The sequence below is a fragment of the Lepidochelys kempii genome, chromosome 4 (assembly GCF_965140265.1).
Source record: "Lepidochelys kempii isolate rLepKem1 chromosome 4, rLepKem1.hap2, whole genome shotgun sequence".
In the NCBI taxonomy this organism is placed as follows: domain Eukaryota; kingdom Metazoa; phylum Chordata; order Testudines; family Cheloniidae; genus Lepidochelys; species Lepidochelys kempii.
The window spans coordinates 116,779,568-116,802,858 of NC_133259.1; the positions used below are offsets into that span (position 1 = coordinate 116,779,568).

At 44.2% G+C, this 23,291-nt stretch overlaps 1 protein-coding gene across 3 annotated transcripts in view; it reads left to right on the forward strand.

Annotated features, from left to right (window-relative positions):
• The window catches only part of MAN2B2 (mannosidase alpha class 2B member 2), a 58,423-nt gene that overhangs the window by 28,888 nt on the left and 6,244 nt on the right, over nucleotides 1–23,291 (forward strand). For all 3 annotated transcript variants that reach the window (XM_073342561.1, XM_073342562.1, XM_073342563.1), the window contains 10 exons: nucleotides 2,848–3,038; nucleotides 6,409–6,595; nucleotides 10,726–10,859; nucleotides 12,480–12,736; nucleotides 17,398–17,589; nucleotides 20,959–21,211; nucleotides 21,317–21,427; nucleotides 21,537–21,729; nucleotides 22,317–22,460; nucleotides 22,957–23,069. In XM_073342561.1, the coding sequence (XP_073198662.1) occupies nucleotides 2,848–3,038; nucleotides 6,409–6,595; nucleotides 10,726–10,859; nucleotides 12,480–12,736; nucleotides 17,398–17,589; nucleotides 20,959–21,211; nucleotides 21,317–21,427; nucleotides 21,537–21,729; nucleotides 22,317–22,460; nucleotides 22,957–23,069 (1,775 nt within the window). The remainder of the gene's footprint in view (nucleotides 1–2,847; nucleotides 3,039–6,408; nucleotides 6,596–10,725; nucleotides 10,860–12,479; nucleotides 12,737–17,397; nucleotides 17,590–20,958; nucleotides 21,212–21,316; nucleotides 21,428–21,536; nucleotides 21,730–22,316; nucleotides 22,461–22,956; nucleotides 23,070–23,291) is intronic.

Below are 23,291 nucleotides of genomic sequence, written 5' to 3' on the forward strand. Positions count from 1 at the left end.
ACTTCTTTCTCATAATGTGGTGCCCAGAATTGAACCCAGTACTCTACCTGAGGCCTCACCAGTGCCAAGTAGAACAGAGCAATTGCCTCCTGAGTCTTACATACGATACTCTTGTTAATGCACCCCAGAATTATATTGCCCCTTTTCTACACTGCTTCACATTGTTGACTGATATTAAATGTGTCACCCATTATAACCTCAGTTCCTTTTCAGCAGTACTGCTGGCTTAGCTAATTATTACCCAGTCTGTGCATTTTATTTTTCCTTCCTAAGTGTAGAACTTTGCATTTGTCTTTTTTTAATTTCATCTTGTTGATTTCAGACCAATTCTCCAGTTTGTCAAAGTCATTTTGAATTCTAATTTTGGCCTCCAAAGGACTTACAACCCCTCACAACTTGGTACCATCTGAAAATGTTGAATAGGACCAGTCAAACCGTTGTAGCACTCTGCTAGGTATGCCTTCCCAATTTAACAGGGAGCCAGGAATAGTTACTCTTTGATTGTGGTCCTTCAACTAGTTTATAGTTAGGCTTGGCAGAATCTGAGGGGTTTTTTAATAATTTCACTGGATAATATCAATGTTTATTTTTAAGCATTTTTTAAAATTTTTATCAATTTAAATTTTCACAGTTATGAGAAATTATGGGAATAGTGCCAGACAAAAATGGCAGGTCACACAATTATTTGATGATAGAAGACATTGATTTTTTTAAAATAAAGCTTTATAACTGTTAAAACACATTTTCAACATCACGTGTCAAAATGTACAGAGTAAATATCCTTAGATCAAAGTCTGATAAGTTTTCAAGTAGCATTTTTCTTACTTTGCTTATCTGTAAATTTCCGTTATTATTGAGGGAAACTTTTTCTTTTTTCGGTTTGTGAGTGTACAGTGAGACTGATATTTACCAATAAAAATCTGATCCTTGCAAGCCTAGTTATAGTGATGTCATCGAGTTTGCTTTTCCCCTAGTTTGCTTATGAGATGGTCATGTGGGACTGTGTCAAAAGCCTTACTAAAATCAAGAGATATCACATCTGTTGTTTCTCTCCTATCCACTGGGCCAGTAACCCTGTCAAAGAAGGAAATTAGGGTGGTTTGACATGATTTGGCTTTGATAAATTCATGTTGGCTATTCTTTATAACCTAATTATTTTCTGGGTGCTTACAAATTGATTGCTTAATTTGTTGCCGTATCTTTCAAGGTATTGAAGTTAGGCTGACGTCTCAGTTCCTAATACTGAGAATTTGCTTCAGGGTGCCTACAAAATGTTCCCCATGAAAGTATTCTTCCAACTCAGTCAGGTATGGCTACCGATGGATAAGGGTCAAGCTAGCCAAATTTCATTCACATATGGCAGTAAGAAGTTTTTTGCTTCTGTCTCTGATGTAAGTGGATCCATGGCTATTTCATCATTTTCCTTTGCACTCTGGATAGACACATGAGTATTCTGGACTATATTTAATTTGCTTGCCGAATATTCTGGGGATCTTCTGCTGTTAACATATTTTTTTAATTAATGATGAAAAGGGATCATTGCTTCCCATGATAATTTTTCAGAATGATCCCCTGACTCATGCACCTCCATCTAGGGATCGCATCATTTCAGGTAATGCACTGATAAATGTACTATTAGTATTGCCATGAGCAGACCACCACAATCCCGCCACTTGCGTGTTTTAGCTGCCTGTATGTTCAATGTACTTTACATGCTGCAGTTGGTTGTCATTACTTATTTGTGTTATGGTAGCACCCTCAATGTGCTAGGAGATCTCCATGCAATTTGTGCCTGTCACCAGCTCCTGGTGTGATCTTTTGAGCAGTTTCTGCTGCTCCTGACTGTCCTCCTTAGTTTCCCCTTGGTCAGGGCAGTTCATGGACCCTCACCTCTAATTAAGTCTAGCAGTCTGCTTCAGACTTTTGGCTGTGTTCGTGGAAGCAGCCAGATGCAGGGGTGTTGTCCCTGTGCCGTCCCAGACCTTTCTACCTTCCCTTCCTTCTCTGCACTCTCTTCTTTATAGCAGCATCTATTGGCTGCAGCTGTGGGTGCCTGCCTCTGTGACTGGCAGCTCTAGCAACTGCGTGGAGGTGTTATCAAACTGCTTGCCTGTAGACAGGAGAGGCTTTACTCCCACTTCTGTCTGTGCTCAATAGGGGGTTTGTAGACCCCATTACAGTGTCCCCAAAGGGTTTACCCTGCCTCTTATTGCAAAATATATTTAGATGTTTGTGTGCTTTGTAAGGCCACATATTCTGTTTTTAGCCTCACAAACAAATAATTGAAATTCTCCTCTTTGACCACTTGAGGGCATCTGTTGATACATTTTGCAATCTCACTGTAGTCCTGAATGCGTGTTGCCATATCACCCATTCTACTCCAGCCAAAGAAATGAAATTAAAACTCATTCTGTTTTCCCCCCTCCTTTTAGTCAGGCATATGGAGGGTTCATAACAAATGATAACTATCAATCATAAAGCTCTTCTTTTATTGATTAAAAATAAATGTGCTCCAATGACACTACTGAATTTGTCTTGTACAATTTCATGGGAAATTAATTTCAGTAAGAAGAGGCTTATTTTCACAGATAATTGCCTCAAATCAGCAAAGTTTGTAAGTTTCTAGTACAAAGTACTGTAGCTTCCTGGTCATGTCTATTTAATGCTCCGCAGTGAATGGGTGGGGAGAGAGTGCTGTGACTTGTAACGCTTAGCATTATTTTCCCCTCAGCAGCTGTTGCTTTTTATAGATAAGAAGTTGCATAGTCAAGGAGTGTAAGTAGTCAAAAATGGAGTAAGCAAGGTACAGTACTTTACTGTCTGTCGTGTCTCTCAAATTCTTCGTAGAACCATTTCAAGCGTGGACTGGGTTTTATACCTCCCGCAGTGTTTTAAAAGGAATTGCACGGAGAGCAAGTTCACTTCTCTACGCTGGAGAGTCATTTTTCGTACAGTATGTTCAGAAATACCGAGCAGGTTCTGTTTGTAAATTCTGGGCCTTACAGCAGCTCCGCAGTCTTCGATGGGCAGTCTCTGAGGTAAACTTACACATTTTTGATTAGAAAAATTATATATACTGTTACCCAAACGTCACTTTTCATAGAATCACAGAATATCAGAGTTGTAAGGGACCTCAGGAGGTCATCTAGTCAAACACCATGCTCAAAGCAGGACTGATCCCCAATTAAATCATCCCAGCCAGGGCTTTGTCAAGCCTGACCTTAAAAACTTCTAAGGAAGGAGATTCCACCACCTCCCTAGGTAACGCATTCCAGTGTTTCACCACCCTCCTAGTGAAACAGTTTTTCCTAATATCCAACCTAAATCTCCCCCACTGCAACTTGAGACCATTACCCCTTGTCCTGTCATCCGCTACCACTGAGAATAGTCTACATCCATCCTCTTTGCAACCACCTTTCAGGTAGTTGAAAGCAACTCTCAAATCCCCCCTCATCCTTCGCTTCCGTAGACTAAACAATCCCAGTTCCCTCAGCCTCTCCTCATAAGTCATGTGTTCCAGTCCCCTAATCATTTTTGATGCCCTCCACCGGACTCTCCAATTTTTCCACATCCTTCTTGTAGTGTGGGGCCCAAAACTGGACACAGTACTCCAGATGAGGCCTCACCAATGTCGAATAGAGGGGAACGATCACGTCCCTCGATCTGCTGGCAATGCCCCTATTTATACATCCCAAAATGCCATTGGCCTTCTTGGCAACAAGGGCACACTGTTGACTCATATCCAGCTTCTCGTCCACTGTAACCCCTAGGTCCTTTTCTGCAGAACTGCTGCCGAGCCATTCGGTCCCTAGTCTGTAGCAGTGCATTGGATTCTTCCATCCTAAGTGCAAGACTCTGCACTTATCCTTGTTGAATCTCATGAGATTTCTTTTGGCCCAATCCTCTTATTTGTCTAGGGCCCTCTGTGTCCTATCCCTACCCTCCAGCTTATCTACCACTCCTCCCAGTTTAGTGTCGTCTGCAAACTTGCTGAGGGTGCAATCCACACCATCCTCCAGATCATTTATAAAGATATTGAACAAAACCAGCCCCAGGACCGACCCTTGGGGCGCTCCGCTTGATACTGGCTGCCAACTAGACATGGAGCCATTGATCACTATCCGTTGAGCCCGACAGTCTAGCCAGCTTTCTACCCACCTTATAGTGCATTCATCCAGCCCATACTTCTTTGACTTGCTGACAACAATACTGTGGGAGACAGTGTCAAAAGCTTTGCTAAAGTCAAGGAATAACAAGTCCACAGAACCAGTTATCTCGTCATAGAAGGCAATGAAGTTAGCCAGGCATGACTTGCCCTTGGTGAATCCATGCTGACTGTTCCTGATCACTTTCCTCTCCTCTAAGTGCTTCAGAATTGATTCCTTGAGGACCTGCTCCATGATTTTTCCGGGGACTGAGGTGAGGCTGACTGGCCTGTTGTTCCCCGGATCCTCCTTCTTCCCTTTTTTAAAGACGGGCACTACATTAGCCTTTTTCCAGTCGTCTGGGACTTCCCCGGATCGCCATGAGTTTTCAAAGATAATAGCTAACGGCTCCGCAATCACATCCGCCAACTCCTTTAGCACTCTCGGATGCAACGCATCCGGCCCCATGGAGTTGTTCACGTCCAGCTTTTCTAAATAGTCCCGAACCACTTCTTTCTCCACAGAGGTCTGGTCACCTCCTCCCCATGCTGTGCTGCCCAGTGCAGTGGTCTGGGAGCTGACCTTGTTCGTGAAGACAGAGGCAAAAATATTATTGAGTACATTAGCTTTTTCCACATCCTGTGTCCCTCGCTTGCCTCCCCCATTCAGTAAGGGGCCCACACTTTCCTTGACTTTCTTCTTGTTGCCAATATACCTGAAGAAACCCTTCTTGTTACTCTTAACATCTCTTGCTAGCTGCAACTCCAGGTATGATTTAGCCTTCCTGATTTCACTCCTGCATGCCTGAGCAATATTTTTATACTCATCTCTGGTCATTTGTCCAATCTTCCACTTCTTGTAAGCTTCTTTTTTGTGTTTAAGATCAGCAAGGATTTCACTGTTAAGCCAAGCTGGTCGCCTGCCATATTTACTATTCTTTCTACACATCGGGATGGTTTGTCCCTGTAACCTCAATAAGGATTCTTTAAAATAAAGCCAGCTCCTTTGGACTCCTTTCCCCCTCATGTTATTCTCCCAGGGGATCTTGCCCATCAGTTCCCTGAGGGAGTCAAAGTCTGCTTTTCTGAAGTCCAGGGTCTATATTCTGCTGCTTTCCTTTCCTCCTTGTGTCAGGATCCTGAACTCGACCAGCTCATGGTCACTGCCTCCCAGGTTCCCATCCACTTTAGCTTCCCCTACTAATTCTTCCCGGTTTGTGAGCAGCAGGTCAAGAAGAGCTCTGCCCCTAATTGATTCCTCCAGCACTTGCACCAGGAAATTGTCCCCTACATTTTTCAAAAACTTCCTGGATTGTCTGTGCACCTCTGTATTGCTCTCCCAGCAGATATCGCGGTGATTGAAGTCTCCCATGATAACCAGGGTGTGCGATCTAGTAGCTTCTGCGAGTTTTGAAGACGAATTCACAAATTATAATTGTTGTGCAAGTATTGAACCATAATTTGCATCTGGGGTTAGTTGGTGGGCACAACTAATAGTATTCAGTCAATCATTGTGCCCACAAATCAAGTTGTTTGGTTATGTATTGTCACTTATGCATCTGAGTGTGTGTGTGAGAGAGAGAGCTAGTGGTAGGCGTCCCCAGCTTGGAAAAGCAAATAAAGCTCCAAGTCTCAGCCCTTTCAAGGCCCTTTCCTCAGGACTTGTTTTATTATCCACAAAATGGTCATAAAACAAAGCAAACATAGTGGGAAAACACTGGGTAATAGTCTCAGAGGCTTTCCCCATTTCAACCAACCACGAGAGAAGAGACACTCTCTTCCTCTTTTTGACCCAGCTTCCCCTTCCTTTTACACTCTGACCACAGCAGCCATGTGGCCTGTTGGGACCTGTTAACCCTTTTTATGCTGCAGCACCTAGTCACAGGGTGCAATCAACTGTGGAGGTAATATTGTGCTGTAAAATTAAAGGCTAAATTGAGACCCAGAAAAAAAATATCTGTCCTTACGTATTTCACTTTTGTGACCCAATCACTGATTATGTGGGAAGGCATTCATAATAATCTCACACTGAAAGGAAAAGATAGATGGAAATCTTTGTGTGTCTTGTCTTTGACTATCTTGCTTCATTTATTACTCTTTAGGAAGAGTCAAAATACAAATTTGGGACTACAGTTGTAGGAAAGCAGTACATTAAATTATCTCACATGTGGGGATGATTTATTCATAGTACTATAATTCAATTGTGCAGACCTAAATTTGGGATTCAAGTGGATTGTAACTTTTAAATCTCTTTTAAATGTAAGGTTCAGCACCATGATGCTATTACAGGGACAGAATCCCCCAAGGTGAAGGACATGTATATGAATCACTTGATGGATGGAATAGTTAATGTGAAGAAACTGATGGCATCCATAATCTTAGACACAGACAATGCCAAGAAGAATGGAAAACTCTATTCTTATGTTTACAATAAAGACATAGGAAAACGAGGTAATGTCTTAAATTCTTTTTGTTTTTCTAGATTGGTGTATGAAGCATATTCTCCTGCTCAAATTAAATGGCCAAAGTGTTATCGTTGTAAGTAGAGCTGGGCAAAGATTTTCGGACAAATAGTTTATGAAACAAAAAATGCAGTTTTGGTCAACCCAAATCCTTGATTAATGGATTAGAAAACATGTCTTACTGTGATAGACTCAAGGAGCTCAATCTTTTTAGTTTAACAAAGAGAATCATAGAATATCAGGGTTGGAAGGGACCTCAGGAGGTCATCTAGTCAAACACCATGCTCAAAGCAGGACCAATCCCCAACTAAATCATCCCAGCTAAGGCTTTGTCAAGTCGGACCTTAAAAACCTCAAAGGAAGGAGTTTCCACCACCTCCCTAGGTAATGCATTCCAGTGCTTCACCACCCTCTTAGTGAAAAAGATTTTCCTAATATCAAACCAAAACCTCCCCCACTGCAACTTGAGACCATTACTCCTTGTTCTGTCATCTGCTACCACTGAGAACATTCTAGATCCATCCTCTTTTGGAACCCCCTTTCAGGAAGTTGAAAGCAGCTATCAAATCCCCCGTCATTCTTCTCTTCTGCAGACTAAACAATCACAGTTCCCCCAGCCTCTCCTCATAAGTCATGTGTTGCAGTCCCCTAATCATTTTTCTTGCCCTCCGCTGGACTCTTTCCAATTTTTCCACATCCTTCTTATAGTGTGGGGCCCAAAACTGGACACACTACTCCAGATGAGGCCTCACCAATGTGGAATAGAGGGGAAAGATCACGTCCCTTGATCTGCTGGCAATGCCTGTACTTATACAGCCCAAACTGCTGTTAGCCTTCTTGGCAACAAGGGCACACTGTTGACTCATATCCAGCTTCTCATCCAGTGTAACCCCTAGGTCCTTTTCTGCAGAACTGCTGCCTAGCCATTTGGTCCCTAGTCAGTAGCAGTGCATGGGATTCTTCCTTCCTAAGTGAAGGACTCTGCACTTATTCTTGTTGAATCTCATGAGATTTCTTTTGGCCCAATCCTCTTATTTGTCTAGGGCCCTCTGTATCCTATCCCTACCCTCCAGCTTATCTACCACTCCTCCCAGTTTAGTGTCATCTGAAAACTTGAGGAGGGTGCAATCCATGCCGTCCTCCAGATCAGCAATGAAGATATTGAACAAAACCAGCCCCAGGACTCACCCTTGGGGCACTCCTCTTGATACCGGCTGCCAACTAGACATGGAGCCATTGATCACTATCCGTTGAGCCCAACAATCTAGCCAGCTTTCTGTCCACCTTATCGTCCATTCAGCCAGCCCATACTTTTTTAACTTGCTGACAAGAATACTGTGGGAGACCGTGTCAAAAGTTTTGCTAAAGTCAAGGAACAACAAGTCCACTGCTTTCCCCTCATCCACAGAGCCAGTTATCTTGTCATAGAAGGCAATTAGATTAGTCAGGCTTGACTTGCCCTTGGTGAATCCATGCTGACTGTTCCTGATCACTTTCCTCTCCTCTAAATGCTTCAGAATTGATTCCTTGAGGACCTGCTCCATGATTTTTCCAGGGACTGAGGTGAGGCTGACTGGCCTGTAGTTCCCAGGATCCTCCTTCTTCCCTTTTTTAAAGATGGGCACTACATTAGCCTTTTCCCAGTCGTCCAGGACCTTCCCGGATCGCCATGAGTTTTCAGAGATAATGGCCAATGGCTCTGCAATCACATCCGCCAACTCCTTCAGCACCCTCAGATGCAGCGCATCTGGCCCCATGGACTTGTGGTTGTCCAGCTTTTCTAAATAGTCCCGAACCACTTCTTTCTCCACAGAAGGCTGGTCACCTCCTCCCCATGCTGTGCTGCCCAGTGCAGTAGTCTGGGAGCTGATCTTGTTCATGAAGACAGAGGCAAAAAAAGTATTGAGTACATTAGCTTTTTCCATATTCTCTGTCACTCGGTTGCCTCCCTCATTCAGTAAGGGGCCCACACTTCCCTTGACTTTATTCTTGTTGCTGACATACCTGAAGAAACCCTTCTTGTTACTCTTAACATCTCTTGCTAGCTGCAACTCCAAGTGTGATTTGGCCTTCCTGATTTCACTCCTGCATGCCTGAGCAATATTTTTATACTCATCCCTGGTCATTTGTCCAATCTTCCACTTCTTGTAAGCTTCTTTTTTGTGTTTAAGATCAGCAAGGATTTCACTGTTAAGCCAAGCTGGTCGCCTGCCATATTTACTATTCTTTCTACACATCGGGATGGTTTGTCCCTGTAACCTCAATAAGGATTCTTTAAAATACAGCCAGCTCCCTTGGACTCCTTTCCCCCTCATGTTATTCTCCCAGGGGATCCTGCCCATCAGTTCCCTGAGGGAGTCAAAGTCTGCTTTTCTGAAGTCCAGGGTCTGTATTCTGTTGCTCTCCTTTCTTCCTTGTGTCAGGATCCTGAACTTGACCATCTCATGGTCACTGCCTCCCAGGTTCTTATCCACTTTTGCTTCCCCTACTAATTCTTCCCAGTTTGTGAGCAGCAGGTCAAGAAGAGCTCTGCCCCTAGTTGGTTCCTCTAGCACTTGCACCAGGAAATTGTCCCCTACACTTTCCAAAAACTTTCTGGATTGTCTGTGCACCGCTGTATTGCTCTCCCAGCAGATATCAGGGTGATTGAAGTCTCCCATGAGAACCAGGGCCTGTGATCTAGTAACTTCTGTTAGTTGCCGGAAGAAAACCTCGTCCACCTTATCCCCTTGGTTTGGTGATCTATAGCAGACTCTCACCGCAACATCACCCTTGTTTCTCACACTTCTAAACTTAATCCGGAGACTGACAACTTAATTCCATCACTGCCAATTTTTTAAATCAAGATTGGATGTTTTTCTAAATGATATGCTCTAGGAATTATTTTTGGGGAAGCTCTGTGGTCTGTGTTACATAGGAGATCAGACTCAATGATCACAGTCGTCCCTTGTGGCCTTGGAATCTATGAATCAATTAAAATATTTGCAACTGTTCGACAAAAATAATGTGAACCATTCGCAAAATGGCCAGAGGAGGAGCTGGTGGTGACACAGCCACCAGTGCTGCTGTCCCGTTCTCTCTCCCCCTTTCCCCCACCCCAACCTTTAGCCCAATAGTTAGGACGCTCATCTGGGATGTGGAAGACCCAGGATTGACCTGGAAGACCCTGTGCAGAACAGATGCCAAACTGATTTTTTTTTCTCCAGTTAACTGAAAATTCTAAAAAACTCTAAAACCTGGAACTGAATGCCCAGCTCTAATTGTAAGCCATCATTTGGAAGAGGCCAAGTACCAAGGATACCCACCAAGCCTCAAGCAAACTCAAGCAAGGCAGCTGAGCCACCAAGTCTCAGGCACCCAAAACCAAAGGTCATGCAGTAGGGACCCAGAGCTTTGTGTGAATAAAGACTACAGGACTGGACCCCAAATTCTGCCTTCAGACATGTGTCCAAAGGAGAATTTGGCATGACGAAGACAGTTCCTTAACTAGTCTTCCTAACTGGAGGAAGGAGTCTAGGATATACAGTAGTCAACTTTATGGAAGATTTTCCTTATGATTTACTTCCAGGATATGCAAGAATTTATTAATGTGTTCTAGGAATCTGTTTATTTCAGGAAGATTATGGAGTTCCTTTAAAAAAAGCTGGTTTGTTTTGGAGACTTTTATTATTGTTGAATGGAAACCGTGCTTTGGGCAGCAGCTTTTGCATTGTTTATGGGATATTGAAATTAGGTTTCCCTATAGAATCTCCTGCATAACACTACTGTATTTAGGCTGTATGATTGTAAATAGAGGAGAACTTTTTATTGTCATGACTTAGTGGCTAGCCTGTTGTAATTAATATTAATGGCAAATGTGTTTCTTTGAATTCTGGGCCTTTGTGTGGTTCAAACAGAAGAATAATATACCAAAGGGGCATTGGCTTTATGCAGTATTATAAATATAGATCTGAATGTGTAACCATGATACACTCTTTGAGGCCTATTTTTTAGATTGAAACCTGAAAGATGGTGATCGTATTCTACGTGGGTAGTACTGTATGTTCCTTAAAAGAAAAATGACTGTGCATTACTGTTTCTTATTTTAAAGCTGTATTTTTACTTTGTGTGCGTGAAAAGGTACAAGGAGTGTTGAACAATACATTATTGTCTATAATCCCCTGGCATGGAACATCACTACCTTTGTCATTGTTGCTATGAGCTACTCAGCAGTCAGTGTGTATGATGAATTGGGACATCCTGTACCGGCACAGGTACTGTGTGGTTATGTTAATGTATATATTGCATTTCTCTTTGTAACTGGAAATGGCCCACCTTGATTATCACTACAAAAGGTTTTCTTCCCCTCTACCCCCACCCCCACCCCTGCTCTCCTGCTGGTAATAGCTCATCTTAAGTGATCGCTCTCCTTTCAGTGTGTATGATAACACCCATTGTTTCATGTTCTCTGTGTATATAAATCTCACTGTATTTTCCATTGAATGCATCCAATGAAGTGAGCTATAGCTCACGAAAGCTTATGCTCAAATAAATTGGTTAGTCTCTAAGGTGCCACTAGTACTCCTTTTCTCTTTGTAACTGACTCTTTCATTACAGTACAGTCATTTCCAATTCCCTTTTTTTCTTTCCCATCTTAGCAAGACATGATAGCTTCTCCTGTAAATTAGAAACAACAACATGATTATATTGGTTTTTCCCCAGTTGCTCATGTAATTAAGCACCCTGCCTATAAATCTCAGTTATTCAGTCCAATTTACTTTCCCAAAACAAAAAGTATCACCAAAATGTATAATGTTAAGGACAAAGGGGAGGATCCTGTATATTTTACAAGGATTTGAAATTATTTGGCATGTTAAGGAAACAAAAGAGGCCCCAAGGGAGGAGTGTGTGGAATTGGATGAGTGCAGGGTGGGCCCGCTCTCCCACAGTTGCAGTTTCTGTCCTGCGGGGCTGGGCCCGGCTCCCTCCTCCAGGCATGTCGACTTGCTGAACAAGATTGAAACATCACTCAGGTTTGGAGGGGCATCCAGATCAAATTTCAGTGAGTTGCAACCTGGCACGCGGGTTCACAGCACCAGTCAGGTTTGTCCCTGCCTCCCCTCCGCCATGATGGAGGAGCACTTGGGCTAAATCTGCAAACCTTGGCACTGCAACCCTGGGTGCCAGGTCCCAATGCTCAGAGCAGGAGAGCAGGCCCAGACCTGCAGGACAGGAACCACTACTAGAGAATGGGTGTGCGACAGGCTTGCTCTTCACCCACCCCATCCACGCCAGACTGGAAGAATTGTGTTTGTCTAGGCCAGGGCCCAGTGATGGGTTAATCCAGTCCTGGATGTGGCGACCGATCCAGAACCTTTCCGTGATCATTGGTAGGTTGGGATCCACTGTTTGGGAAACAGTGATTTAAAACACAATTTTGAAGTGTGTAGGCAGCCTCCGAGGAACCCCCGAGATGTTCCAATCATTTTTCTGTCAACATCTTTTTTGTTAGTTTCAAGCGAGGTTTGCTTTTGTTTTTGTTTTTTCAATTACACTGGTATTTTAAGATGGATTTGAAGGCACTGTTGCACTCATTTAAATCAACAGCTTTGATTTCATGTTGGCAAGGAGTTCGTTAAAATGTTAAATAATCTTATAGTTTGACACTAATATTTAATCCCAAACAAAACTGTGAATCTTAAATTGAGGTTGCTAAATAACTCCCCTCTTATCAAAACAGAAAAAAAGAACATCATAATTCTAAATTTTAAAGGTGAACATGTTTGGAAATTCTCATGTGAAGATACCAAGTGAGACTTTTCAAATATGCACGTTAGACATATATCAATTAGCTCTGTCTGAAATACAACATCATTCTCTCTCTTAACTTGCAGATCCAAAGCTCAGCAGAATTCCCCTCTACCTATGATCTGTATATTCTTGTCACATTAAGTGGTCTCAGTTACCGAAGATACAGCGTTAAGTTATCAGCTGACAAGGAATCCGCATTCATTGCGAGATCAGTTAAATATGGACGAAAAGTCATAAAGCAGGCTGATCATCAGAGTAGACGGCTGATTCCTGTGCTTAACGACTGCTACACAGTGATGTTGGACCAAAATACTAATCTAATGCACAGCATTACTGACAGGTGAGGCTACCAGCATTTTTCATTTTAGTCAAACAGCATTTTATGATAAGCAAAACTTTTTTAAAAAGGAAATCCAGATACTTGATCACATATTATCCTCTGAGGATTAACGACTAACAAGAGTGCTTTACAATCAAAGGACTTGAAAACTTCTCCCTTCTGCTCATTTTGTGAAGTGAGCTAATGAATGGTCTTATTCCTAAACTACTTTTTTCCCCTGTGGTATTGAATCTGTGTAGTCAGTGAAATGTTCATTGATTCATAATTCCAAGGCCAGAAGTATCACTGTGATCATCTAGTCTGACCTCCTGTATAGCACAGGCCATAGAACTTCCCCAAAATATTATGGTTAACTAACTTAGATTTTATAATGTACTAACTTTAGGAGATCAAGTATATTTAAAATAGATACTATAACAGGGTGCCCAAGTGCCCCCTTGTGGCTTTGCAGGCACCCTGCTCATGAGCCCCCTCTGATGGGCCCTTAAACACTCCACACAGTCTCTGATGTGGTTCACAGCACGCCTTCCCAGGGCTGGTTTAACATCAAATAAAGTTCACGCAGTCCTCAGAGTCCTTAATTACAAAATAATTCCCAGTGAGCCCCCAACATAAAGTCCATCATCACAATTCAACAGTTCATACTTAGCTCCAGTTCTTCTGCCATGCCGAGAGCTCTTCCTCTTCCAGTCTGCACCACCCAAAGCCATCAGTGCCAACCCTTTCTGTCTGGAGCTCAGCCCTCTGACCCTGGCTTCGTCCTTCTTCAGTGTCTCCCTGTTCTGGGAGAGAAGGCAGTCTATATACTGCCGTCCTCCAGAATGGTCCTCCTGATTGCTAGGAGAGAGGGGAAACCTGCCCCACCTCACACTACAGGGCTCCTGATCCTGGGCCCTTAAAGGAACAGTGTCCGGGGTTTTTTCTCCCCTCATCCAACTCCCAGTACCCCGGTCCTGCTTCCTCACTTGTTCTACCCGGCCATTTTCTGGGTCTTTGTTTATTCCAATACCCCAGAAATTGGGTCCTCTGGCCCCCTTTCCTCTTATACTAGTACATCCTGTTACAGATACAATACGAATCTACAGTGAATTTATATGATCTCACATGATGTAATGATAGCCAAGTGCTCTCCTCCCCATCAGTAATTCCTACTGTGTTCTCTAAAACTGCTAGCTCTAGGATGCAAACATAGAGAACTTCTTAAAGAAAACTTGATGTTCCTTTTATTTATTTATATTTAAATAAAAGGAAATAAAACCAAAAAACTGACCAAGAGTGCAAACTAACTGAATACATCTGTCGGTTTACAGGTCCGGATCCTTATGTGGTTTAAATTGCCGTAGCTCCTTTGACTTCAATGGAGTTATGCTGATTTACAATGGCAGACGGATCCAGCCCATAGTTTTCAAGTTGGCACATGCATCTTACTAATGATCTTGGATCTCATTCACAGAGGTGTTTTTGCTTAGAATCATCTCTCTCACAGGGGTATTTGGAGGATTAACTAGTTACTAGTTAATGTTTGTACAGTACTTTGAAGATGGAAAGCGATAAGCATTATTATTAGAGATGGGCCTGAACCAAAGCCCTGGATTTGAACACTGAGAAAGATCAGATTCCATGTCCACATTTTAAAATTGGGCCCTCTCTCTAGAATGGAGATAAATTACAAATCTGGATTCAAACACCAACCTTAGAAATTTGGAGGATAGAAACTGTGAATCCAGATCTGCATTTGTGTGGCTCAGGCCTGTTATTGTGGTGTGTGATATTGAAATGTTACAGTTTACTGTTGAAGTTTTGGCAGGTCCCTTGGTATGGGAAAAGCTTGAGGAATCCATAAATAAACACTATATCTGAAGGCTCTTCTTCTTCTCCCCTTTCCCTCTCTATAACTTTTCTCCACCCCCTGCTGATGTATGGTAGTTTGTGTCTGATGGGGCACGCCATCCCTGTATAAACCCTCATACGAGGGAAGGGTGGTGGGGGTATCAGCAAGGGTGTTGAACACCCTAAAGCTTGTTTTGAAATGGTGGGGAAAGGTAGTCATCCCCTGTGCCCCTGCCTCCCCCAGCATCTTCCCCCCCCCCAAACCCCATGGTATTTAGCTGGATGTCCACACTGGCAGGTAGTTAGTGTTTGAGGTGGTTTAAAAATTCAATAAAGTGCCAGCCTTCGGTTGAACCAAATTTACTGCATGGAGTCTTCATTCCTGCTGTGTCTGAGTCAATGATTGTGGTAGAACTGCTAATGGTTTTGTGGCAAATTAATGCTTTACACACAAATGGCCCATTAATAATGTTAACACTTACACAGAGCTTCATAATCACTGAGTAATTCAGTTCTCCTGACTCCCCAGCAAAGGCTGTCAATAAGTATTTTCCCTGCTTTACAAGGGAGCGGCTGGTGAATGTGGGAGGGAAGTTGGAAGACTAAGGGCTAGACTACACTAGAAGCGCTAAAGAAGCGCAGCTGTACAACTGTAGCGTGTCTGGTGAAGAAGCTCTATGCTGACAGGAGAGAGCTCTCCCGTTAGCCCAATAAAACCACCTCAGTGAGAGGCAGTAGCTATGTCAGTGGGAGACGCTCTCCCACCAACATAGCACTGTCCACACAGGCGCTTAGCTTGGTGTAACTTCGGTCACTCAGGGGGGTTGCTTAGAGATGTTACCCCTGAGTGATATAAGTCATAGCAATATATGTAGTAGTGTGTACAAGCTCTAAGTGGCACATCTCTACATACTTCACAAGTAGAAGAAGGAGGCAGAGTTGGTATTAAAACTGGCGAGTTCCTGATTCCACATCCTGTGCTCAGGTCTCTAAGGCCACCCCCTTTGTTACCAGGGCTGCGTATCAGGTCCTGGGTTATGTTAGTTTATGTAGCTATAAAAATTGCTTTAGCTGACCAGATTCTGCTTGACCTATATTATGTGACCTAAATTTTTATTCAGTAGAGAACCTTTGAACCCAGGTTCATAAGCAATCTTGCTCTTATAAGACTTCAAATCATGGAGCTAATGTGAATAACTTAAGCAACATTTAGATTTGCTGAAAATACAAAATGACACTGGGAATTGCATGAAATTGTTAAGGAGGCCAGTGACTATTTTATAATTATTTACAGTGGGTTCTGTGATGGCAAATATTTAGCAAGAGGCACTTGCCTTAGAATCATAGAATATCAGGGTTGGAAGGGACCTCAGGATGTCATCGAGTCCAACCTCCTGCTCAAAGCAGGACCAATCCCCAACTAAATCATCCCAGCCAGGGCTTTGTCAGGCCTGACCTTAAAAACCTCAAAGGAAGGAGATTCCACCACCTCCCTAGGTAACCCATTCCAGTTCTTCACCACCCTCCTAGTGAAAAAGTTTTCCTAATATCCAACCTAAACCTCCCCCACTGCAACTTGAGACCATTACTCCTTGTTCTTTCATCTGCTACCACTGAGAACAGTCTAGAGCCATCCTCTTTGGAACCTCATTTCAGGAAGTTGAAAGCAGCTATCAAATCCCCCCTCATTCTTCTCTTCTGCAGACTAAACAATCACAGTTCCCCCAGCCTCTCCTCATAAGTCAGGTGTTGCAGTCCCCTAATCATTTTTGTTGCCCTCCACTGGACTCTTTCCAATTTTTCCACATCCTTCTTGTAGTGTGGGGCCCAAAACTGGACACACTACTCCAGATGAGGCCTCACCAATGTGGAATAGAGGGGAACGATCATGTCCCTCGATCTGCTGGCTTTGCCCCTACTTATACATCCCAAAATGCCATTGGCCTTCTTGGCAACAAGGGCACACTGCTGACTCATATCCAGCTTCTCGTCCACTGTCACCCCTGGGTCCTTTTCTGCAGAACTGCTGCTGAGCCACTTGGTCCCTAGTGTGTAGCAATGTATGGGATTCTTCCTTCCTAAGTGAAGGACTCTGCACTTGTCCTTGTTGAATCTCATGAGATTTCTTTTGGCCCAATCCTCTAATTTGTCTAGGTCCCTCTGTATCCTGTCCCTACCCTCCAGCATATCTCCCACTTCTCCCAGTTTAGTGTCACCTGCAAACTTGCTGAGGGTGCAGTCCATGCCATCTTCCAGATCATTAATGAAGATATTGAACAAAACCAGCCCCAGGACTCACCCTTGGGGCACTCCGCTTGATACCGGCTGCCAACTAGACATGGAGCCATTGATTGCTACCCTTTGAGGCCGACAATCTAGCCAGCTTTCTATCCACCTTATAGTCCATTCATCCAGCCCATACTTCTTTAACGTGCTGGCAAGAATACTGTGGGAGACCGTATCAAAAGCTTTGCTAAAGTCAAGGAATAAGACGTCCACTGCTTTCCCCTCATCCACAGAGCCAGTTATCTTATCATAGAAGGCAATGAAGTTAGTCAGGCATGACTTGCCCTTGGTGAATCCATGCTGACTGTTCCTGATCACTTTCCTCTCCTCTAAGTGCTTCAAAATTGATTCCTTGAGGATCTGCTCCATGATTTCTTCCTGCTGGCCTCATCTCCTGCTGCCTATTTAATTAATTATTCATTTTAGCTAAAGAAACAGATATTTTCTAAGATTCCCATCCTCATTCCCCTTGCAATTAAGCGTTGCAGATAATACTTACACAATGTATATCTATATAATACATTTTCCCCTTTATACATTTACAGGAAGACTAACCGGACTGTCCAAGTAACTCAGGGGTTTCTTGAATATCATGTGAATGGAGATGTGAGGAAGGGGCCCATTTCAGATAACTACTTATTTACCCCAAATGGATCAGCTGTTGAAGAATCAGAAGCAGTGGGACTGGAAGTTGTTTCTGGAAACCTAATGAGAGAGATCAGGCAATATTTTTACAGGTAAAGATACTCATTTGAATTTTTCATCCTCTTTACACATGCGGGAGTAATCCTGTACAGCAGTGGTCTCCAACCTTTTTAAACCCAAGATCACTATTTGAATCTAAGTGCAACCCAGGATCTACCCTGTCCCTTCCCTGAGGCCCCACCCCTTCCCAAAAGCCTTACCCTGCTCACTCCATCCCCCCTCTCTCTCCGTCACTTGCTCTCCCCCACCCTCACTCAGTTTCACTGGGCTAAGGTAGTGGATTGGGGTTTGGGAGGGGGTTCAGGCTCTGGGCTGGGGCTGAGGGGTTCGCAGTGTGGGAGGGGGCTCTGAGCTGAGCCTGGGGCAGGGGGTTGGGGTGCAAGAGGGAGTGAGGTGTGCAAGCTCTAGGAGGGAGTTTGGGTGCAGGAGGGGTCTCCGGGCTGGGGTAGGGAATTGGGGTGCAGGAGGAGGTGCAGGGTGTGCGCTCTGGGAGGGAGTTGGGTGCAGGAGGGGGCTTCAGACTGGGGCAGAGTGTTGGGGTGCAGGAAGGGGTACAGGGTGCTGGCTCTGGAAGGGGGGTCAGGCCTGGAGCGGGGTTTGGGGTGTAGAAGGGAGTATAGGGTGCTAGGTCCGGGAGGGCGCTCAGGGCTGGGGGTTGGGGTGTAGGTGGGTTTGGGGTGCTGGCTCGGGGAGGGGGCTCAGGGCTGGGGGTTGGGGTGTAGGAGTGGGTTTGGGGTGCTGGCTCCGGGAGGAGGCTCAAGGTAGGGGTTGGGGTGTAGGAGAGGGTAGGGGGTGCTCGCTCTGGAAGGCGGCTCAGGGTGGGATTTGGGGGGCAGAAGGGGGTTCAGGGTACAGGAGGAGGTTTGGGGTTCTGGCTCCAGGAGGGGGCTGGGGCGTGGCCTCCCGCCGAGCAGCACTTACCTCTGGTGGCTCCCGGTCGGTGGCAGGCATTTGAATTTTTCATCCTCTTTACACATGTGGGAGTAATCCTGTACAGCAGTGGTCTCCAACCTTTTTACACCCAAGATCACTATTTGAATCAAAGTGCAACCCAGGATCTACCCCGTCCCTTCCCTGAGGCGCCGCCCCTTCCCAAAAGCCTTACCCTGCTCACTCCATCCACCCCTCTCTCTCTGTCACTCGCTCTCCTCAGTTTCACTGGGCTCAGGTAGTGGATTGGGGTTTGGGAGGGGGTTCAGGCTCTGGGCTGGGGCTGAGGGGTTCGCAGTGTGGGAGGGGGCTCTGGGCTGAGCCTGGGGCAGGGGGTTGGGGTGCAAGAGGGAGTGAGGTGTGCAAGCTCTAGGAGGGAGTTTGGGTGCAGGAGGGGTCTCTGGGCTGGGACAGGGGATTGAGGTGCAGGAGGGGATGCAGGGAGTGGGCTCTGGGAGGGAGTTGGGTGCAGGAGGGGGCTCCAGACTGGGGCAGAGTGTTGGGGTGCAGGAAGGGGTACAGGGTGCTGGCTCTGGAAGGGGGGTCAGGCCTGGAGCAGGGGTGTGGGGTGTAGAAGGGAGTATAGGGTGCTAGGTCCAGGAGGGCGCTCAGGGCTGGGGTTTGGGGTGTAGCAGTGGGTTTGGGGTGCTGGCTCTGGAAGGGGGCTCAGGGTGGGGTTTGGGGTGGAAGAGGGGGTTCAGTGTACAGGAGGAGGTTTGGGGTTCTGGCTCCAGGAGGGGGCTGGGGTGCGGCCTCCCGCCAAGCAGCACTTACCTCTGGTGGCCCCCGGTCGGTGGCAGGCATGGCAAGGCTAAGGCAGCTCTCTGCCTACCCCAGCCCCACACCGTTCCCGGAAGGGGCCAACATGCCTCTGTGGCCCCGGGGGGGAGGGAGCACGTGGCTCCACGCACTGCCCCTCTCTGCAAGCACCACCCCCACAGCTCCCATGGGCCACAGCTTCCCATTCCCGGCCAATGGGAGCTGCAGGGGCAGTGCTTGCAGGCAGGAGTAGCGCATGGATGGAGATACCTGCCCACCTGCGGCTGCTCTGGCCGCTTCCAGGAGCAGCGTGGGGCCGGGGTAGGCAGGGAGTCTGCCTTAGCAGCAGTCCCACTGCACCACCGGAGATCGCGATCGACTGGGAGATCCTCTAGGATTGACCAGTCGATTGCAATCTACCGTTTGGTGACCACTGCTGTACAAAGAAAAGGAGGACTTGTGGCACCTAGGAGACTAACCAATTTATTTAAGCATAAGCTTTCATGAGCTACAGCTCACTTCATCGGACTGCTGTCCAGTCATCTCTAAACAGTGACGTGTGTGTTGTACAGCTCTTAATGGATTATGTTTAACATGTGGCTGGTGAAGAAGACACTGGTTCAGTACCTAGTTTAATGGTGCAGCTGTGGGTTTTGCTGTTGAGGTGAGGAGAGTTAGAAATGTGGTGTGTTCAGTTGTGAGTTGGTTTGTTTGTTTTTCATATGGAGTAACGGTGCAATTAAAAAACAAGATTCAAGTCTGCTGAGATCCTGAATCTTCTATGTTGGTTTGAATTTCGAAAGTCTCTAATTAGAGTACAGGCTGCAATCTGCGTATTGGAAAAAGAGCTAATTAAAGACAAAAGAGGGAACTGAGTCCCCGACAATGAGGCATTCAGATCTCTTTTCTGTGAACTCTGAAGAGCTAGCTGCTTTTTCTCTGTTTAAGAGTATTTACAGCCAACTACCTTTTAATTTTTTTATTAGCTGATGGTTGTTTTATTGAAGTTTTTTGTTACTTTAAGTGAAATTGCCATGCACAAGGGCGGTTATTGTGTCAAGAAAGATTTGGAATTACTGTACACATAAAAGATATAAAATGGAATTTGTGTATGAAAATTCATGTTCTTTAGATGGGAAAACTGAACTCAGGTTTATTTATATCTTTTCCTGAATGTAAACATGTTGTTTACATTGTTATTTGCAATACTTGTCTGTGCAGCAATTCAACTAGAAACTAAATATGTTCTAGATAGACTTTCCATTTGAATAATGTTCATTTTGTATGTAAGGATTTTTTTTTCTCTATAGTAATAGAAGTGTCTACTGTAGTCTGTACTTACATGACTATGAGAGTGAAAACAAGATAATATCCTTCCATTCAACAGTGTATTAAGGAGAAATGACAGAAAAATAGCTATAATTTTGAACAATCCAAAATAAGAGGAACATGTAGTAAAATGAATGAAACCCACCTGCCCACCCACACACACAACATGTGGGACACCAAGGAATACTGTAGAATTTCCATTTATACAAATTGGATCTCTGAAATTTGAAAAGCTAAAAATCATTTCACTAGTTGCACAAAGCAGGTAAAATCTAGACAAAATACTGCAGGTTCATTAATAATGCAAACTGTGACCTGACATAACTAATCAAATATTAGTTTAACTTGCTAAACTTCACATTATTTACCCTCTTGTTTTGTAGGAATATAACCGCTCAGGATTACATGTATGTGGCATATTCAAGAATCTACAGTATACCAGGAGGTTATGATGATAAGCTGCTTTGTCACAGGATAGAGCAAGAATACAGAGTTGGACCTTTGGAACTAAATCATGAGGCAATCCTCAGAACAAGCACAAATTTAAACACTAAGCAGACACTTTACACTGACAACAATGGCTATCAGATGCAGAAGAGACAGTACAAGGCCTATGTGAATAATACAGTGGCTCGGGTAAGCATAAAACTGTAATCCAAAATCAAGTGTGTATCCTGTTCATGCTCTGTTACGTTGCACAAACTTAATGTTTTTGTTGTTTAATTTATTGTGTGTCGTCAGAACTATTATCCTATGGTCCAGACTGCCTACATTGAGGATGACAGCATGAGGCTGATGCTGCTTGCAGAAAGATCTCATGGTGTCTCAAGTCAAGGAAATGGGCAAGTGGAGGTAATGAATGAAAATGATTTGACAATAAAACAGTAATTTCATGGCTCCTGATGATCCGAATAAAGGATGATAGCTGATGACTGTTCTGGCATTTATCTTCATCATGCAGGTGATGCTTCATAGGAGACTGTGGAATAACCTTGAGTGGGACCTGAATTACAATCTCACTTTGAATGACACCTCAGTGGTTCGTCCACTGTTCTGGCTCATCTTAGGAACTAAGCCTGTGGCTGATGGTCTGTATCAGACAAGTGCTCTGGCTTTAGAACACAGACCAGTTGTTATGTATGGAGAGCTAACAGGTAACTGTTCTACTTACCTTTTTTAAAACTAAGAATTGTTCCTTTGTTTTGCCTAAAGTCAGACTCCTAAGTCTATATTTAGGCACCTAAACAGCTGGCCCACCTTTTCCAAGGTAAGCACCCACGATTTCTCATTGCCTTTTAAGAGGAAGTGCTGGATGCTCAGCACCTTTGAAAATGGGGCTACTTATTCACATTCCTGGCTGTATAGATTTAGGAGCCTAACTCTAGGCATCCATTGGCTGAAAAACTTGACCACAGTAGCTAACTGAGAGAACTTTTGAGTCCAAGTTTAAAACATCTTTCAAATAAAAAAGACATGTAGTAGAATAGCAGTAGCAAGACTTGACGAAGCATGCTTTACTGGGGCACTAATATACTTTTCAGCCAGTTCAAGTCATGCTGCTTTCCGCTTAGTACCTCAGAACGTCTGAAGAAAGAGTGCCTCACCCACTCCTGGTCTAATTCAGACAGTGGGAGGGCACTCTCTTCCCCTCCAAAGGCAGTGCAGTGCCACTGGCCAGGGTCCTCTTTCTTGACATAACCATGTTTTACATGATAGCTTTGGTTTTTTATTTCACATATAGACATACCAAAGCTGCATCAAGAACTTCATTCTGTTCAGAGGGATCCTGTAACCCTCCCAGCTAACCTGCATCTCCAGACTCTAAGCATTCCTGGGTGGACATATAGCTCCAACCACACTGAGCAGCTACATAATATTTACAAAGGTGGGTTCTCTTTTAGCAGTAAGTCATTTATAGATGGAGATTACTCAGCGTGTAACACTTACAAAGGCTGTTTTTCTCTTCCTTCTTTATTTTGTGACTATCGTTATTAATTATCTGTATTACAGTAGCACCTGAACTAGGTCAGAGGACTCTGTGCTGCACAAACGTATAATAAAGACAGACCCTGCCTCAAAGAGTATAAGGGCCATTTAAGCACCCAATTCCCTTTGAAAATACCCCCCATGAGGTCTTTGAGGTAGAGTCTGTCTCTTACTAGATGTCTGCAGCACCTACACAATGGAGCTCCAGCTGGATTAAGGCCTTCAGATTCTACTGATGTAAATAAGTCAATGGGAGTTTCCCTGTGTTTTGTACCTTTGAAAATCTCTTCCTGAAATCTTACTTTAAGACAAGACATATGAGGTGAGTAACTTCCAACAGAAACCTTGAGTTTTTAGCATTAAATAATAAAACCTGTTTTGGTTTTTTTTTTTAGGTATACAAAAGCAAGAGGAGGCAGACTTCAGTCGTATACTTCTAAGAATCAGGCATATGTATGAAGTGGGAGAGGACCCTGTGCTATCTCAGCCTGCAACAGTGAATCTGAAAGTAAAATTAATCACTCCTGCTAAAGCACTGCTTAGGGGTTGTCTAAACAGTGGGGTAATGCGCTCTACAGAAGTGTGATTTCTAAATGCACAAATGTGTTGTGCATTAATTGGCCCATGTAGAACCTTCTGGTATGCACTAAAGTGTGCTTTAAAGTAGAGCTTTTACAAACTACGCTATGTTAAAGTGCAATAGGGAACCTTTAATACACAGACCATAGCA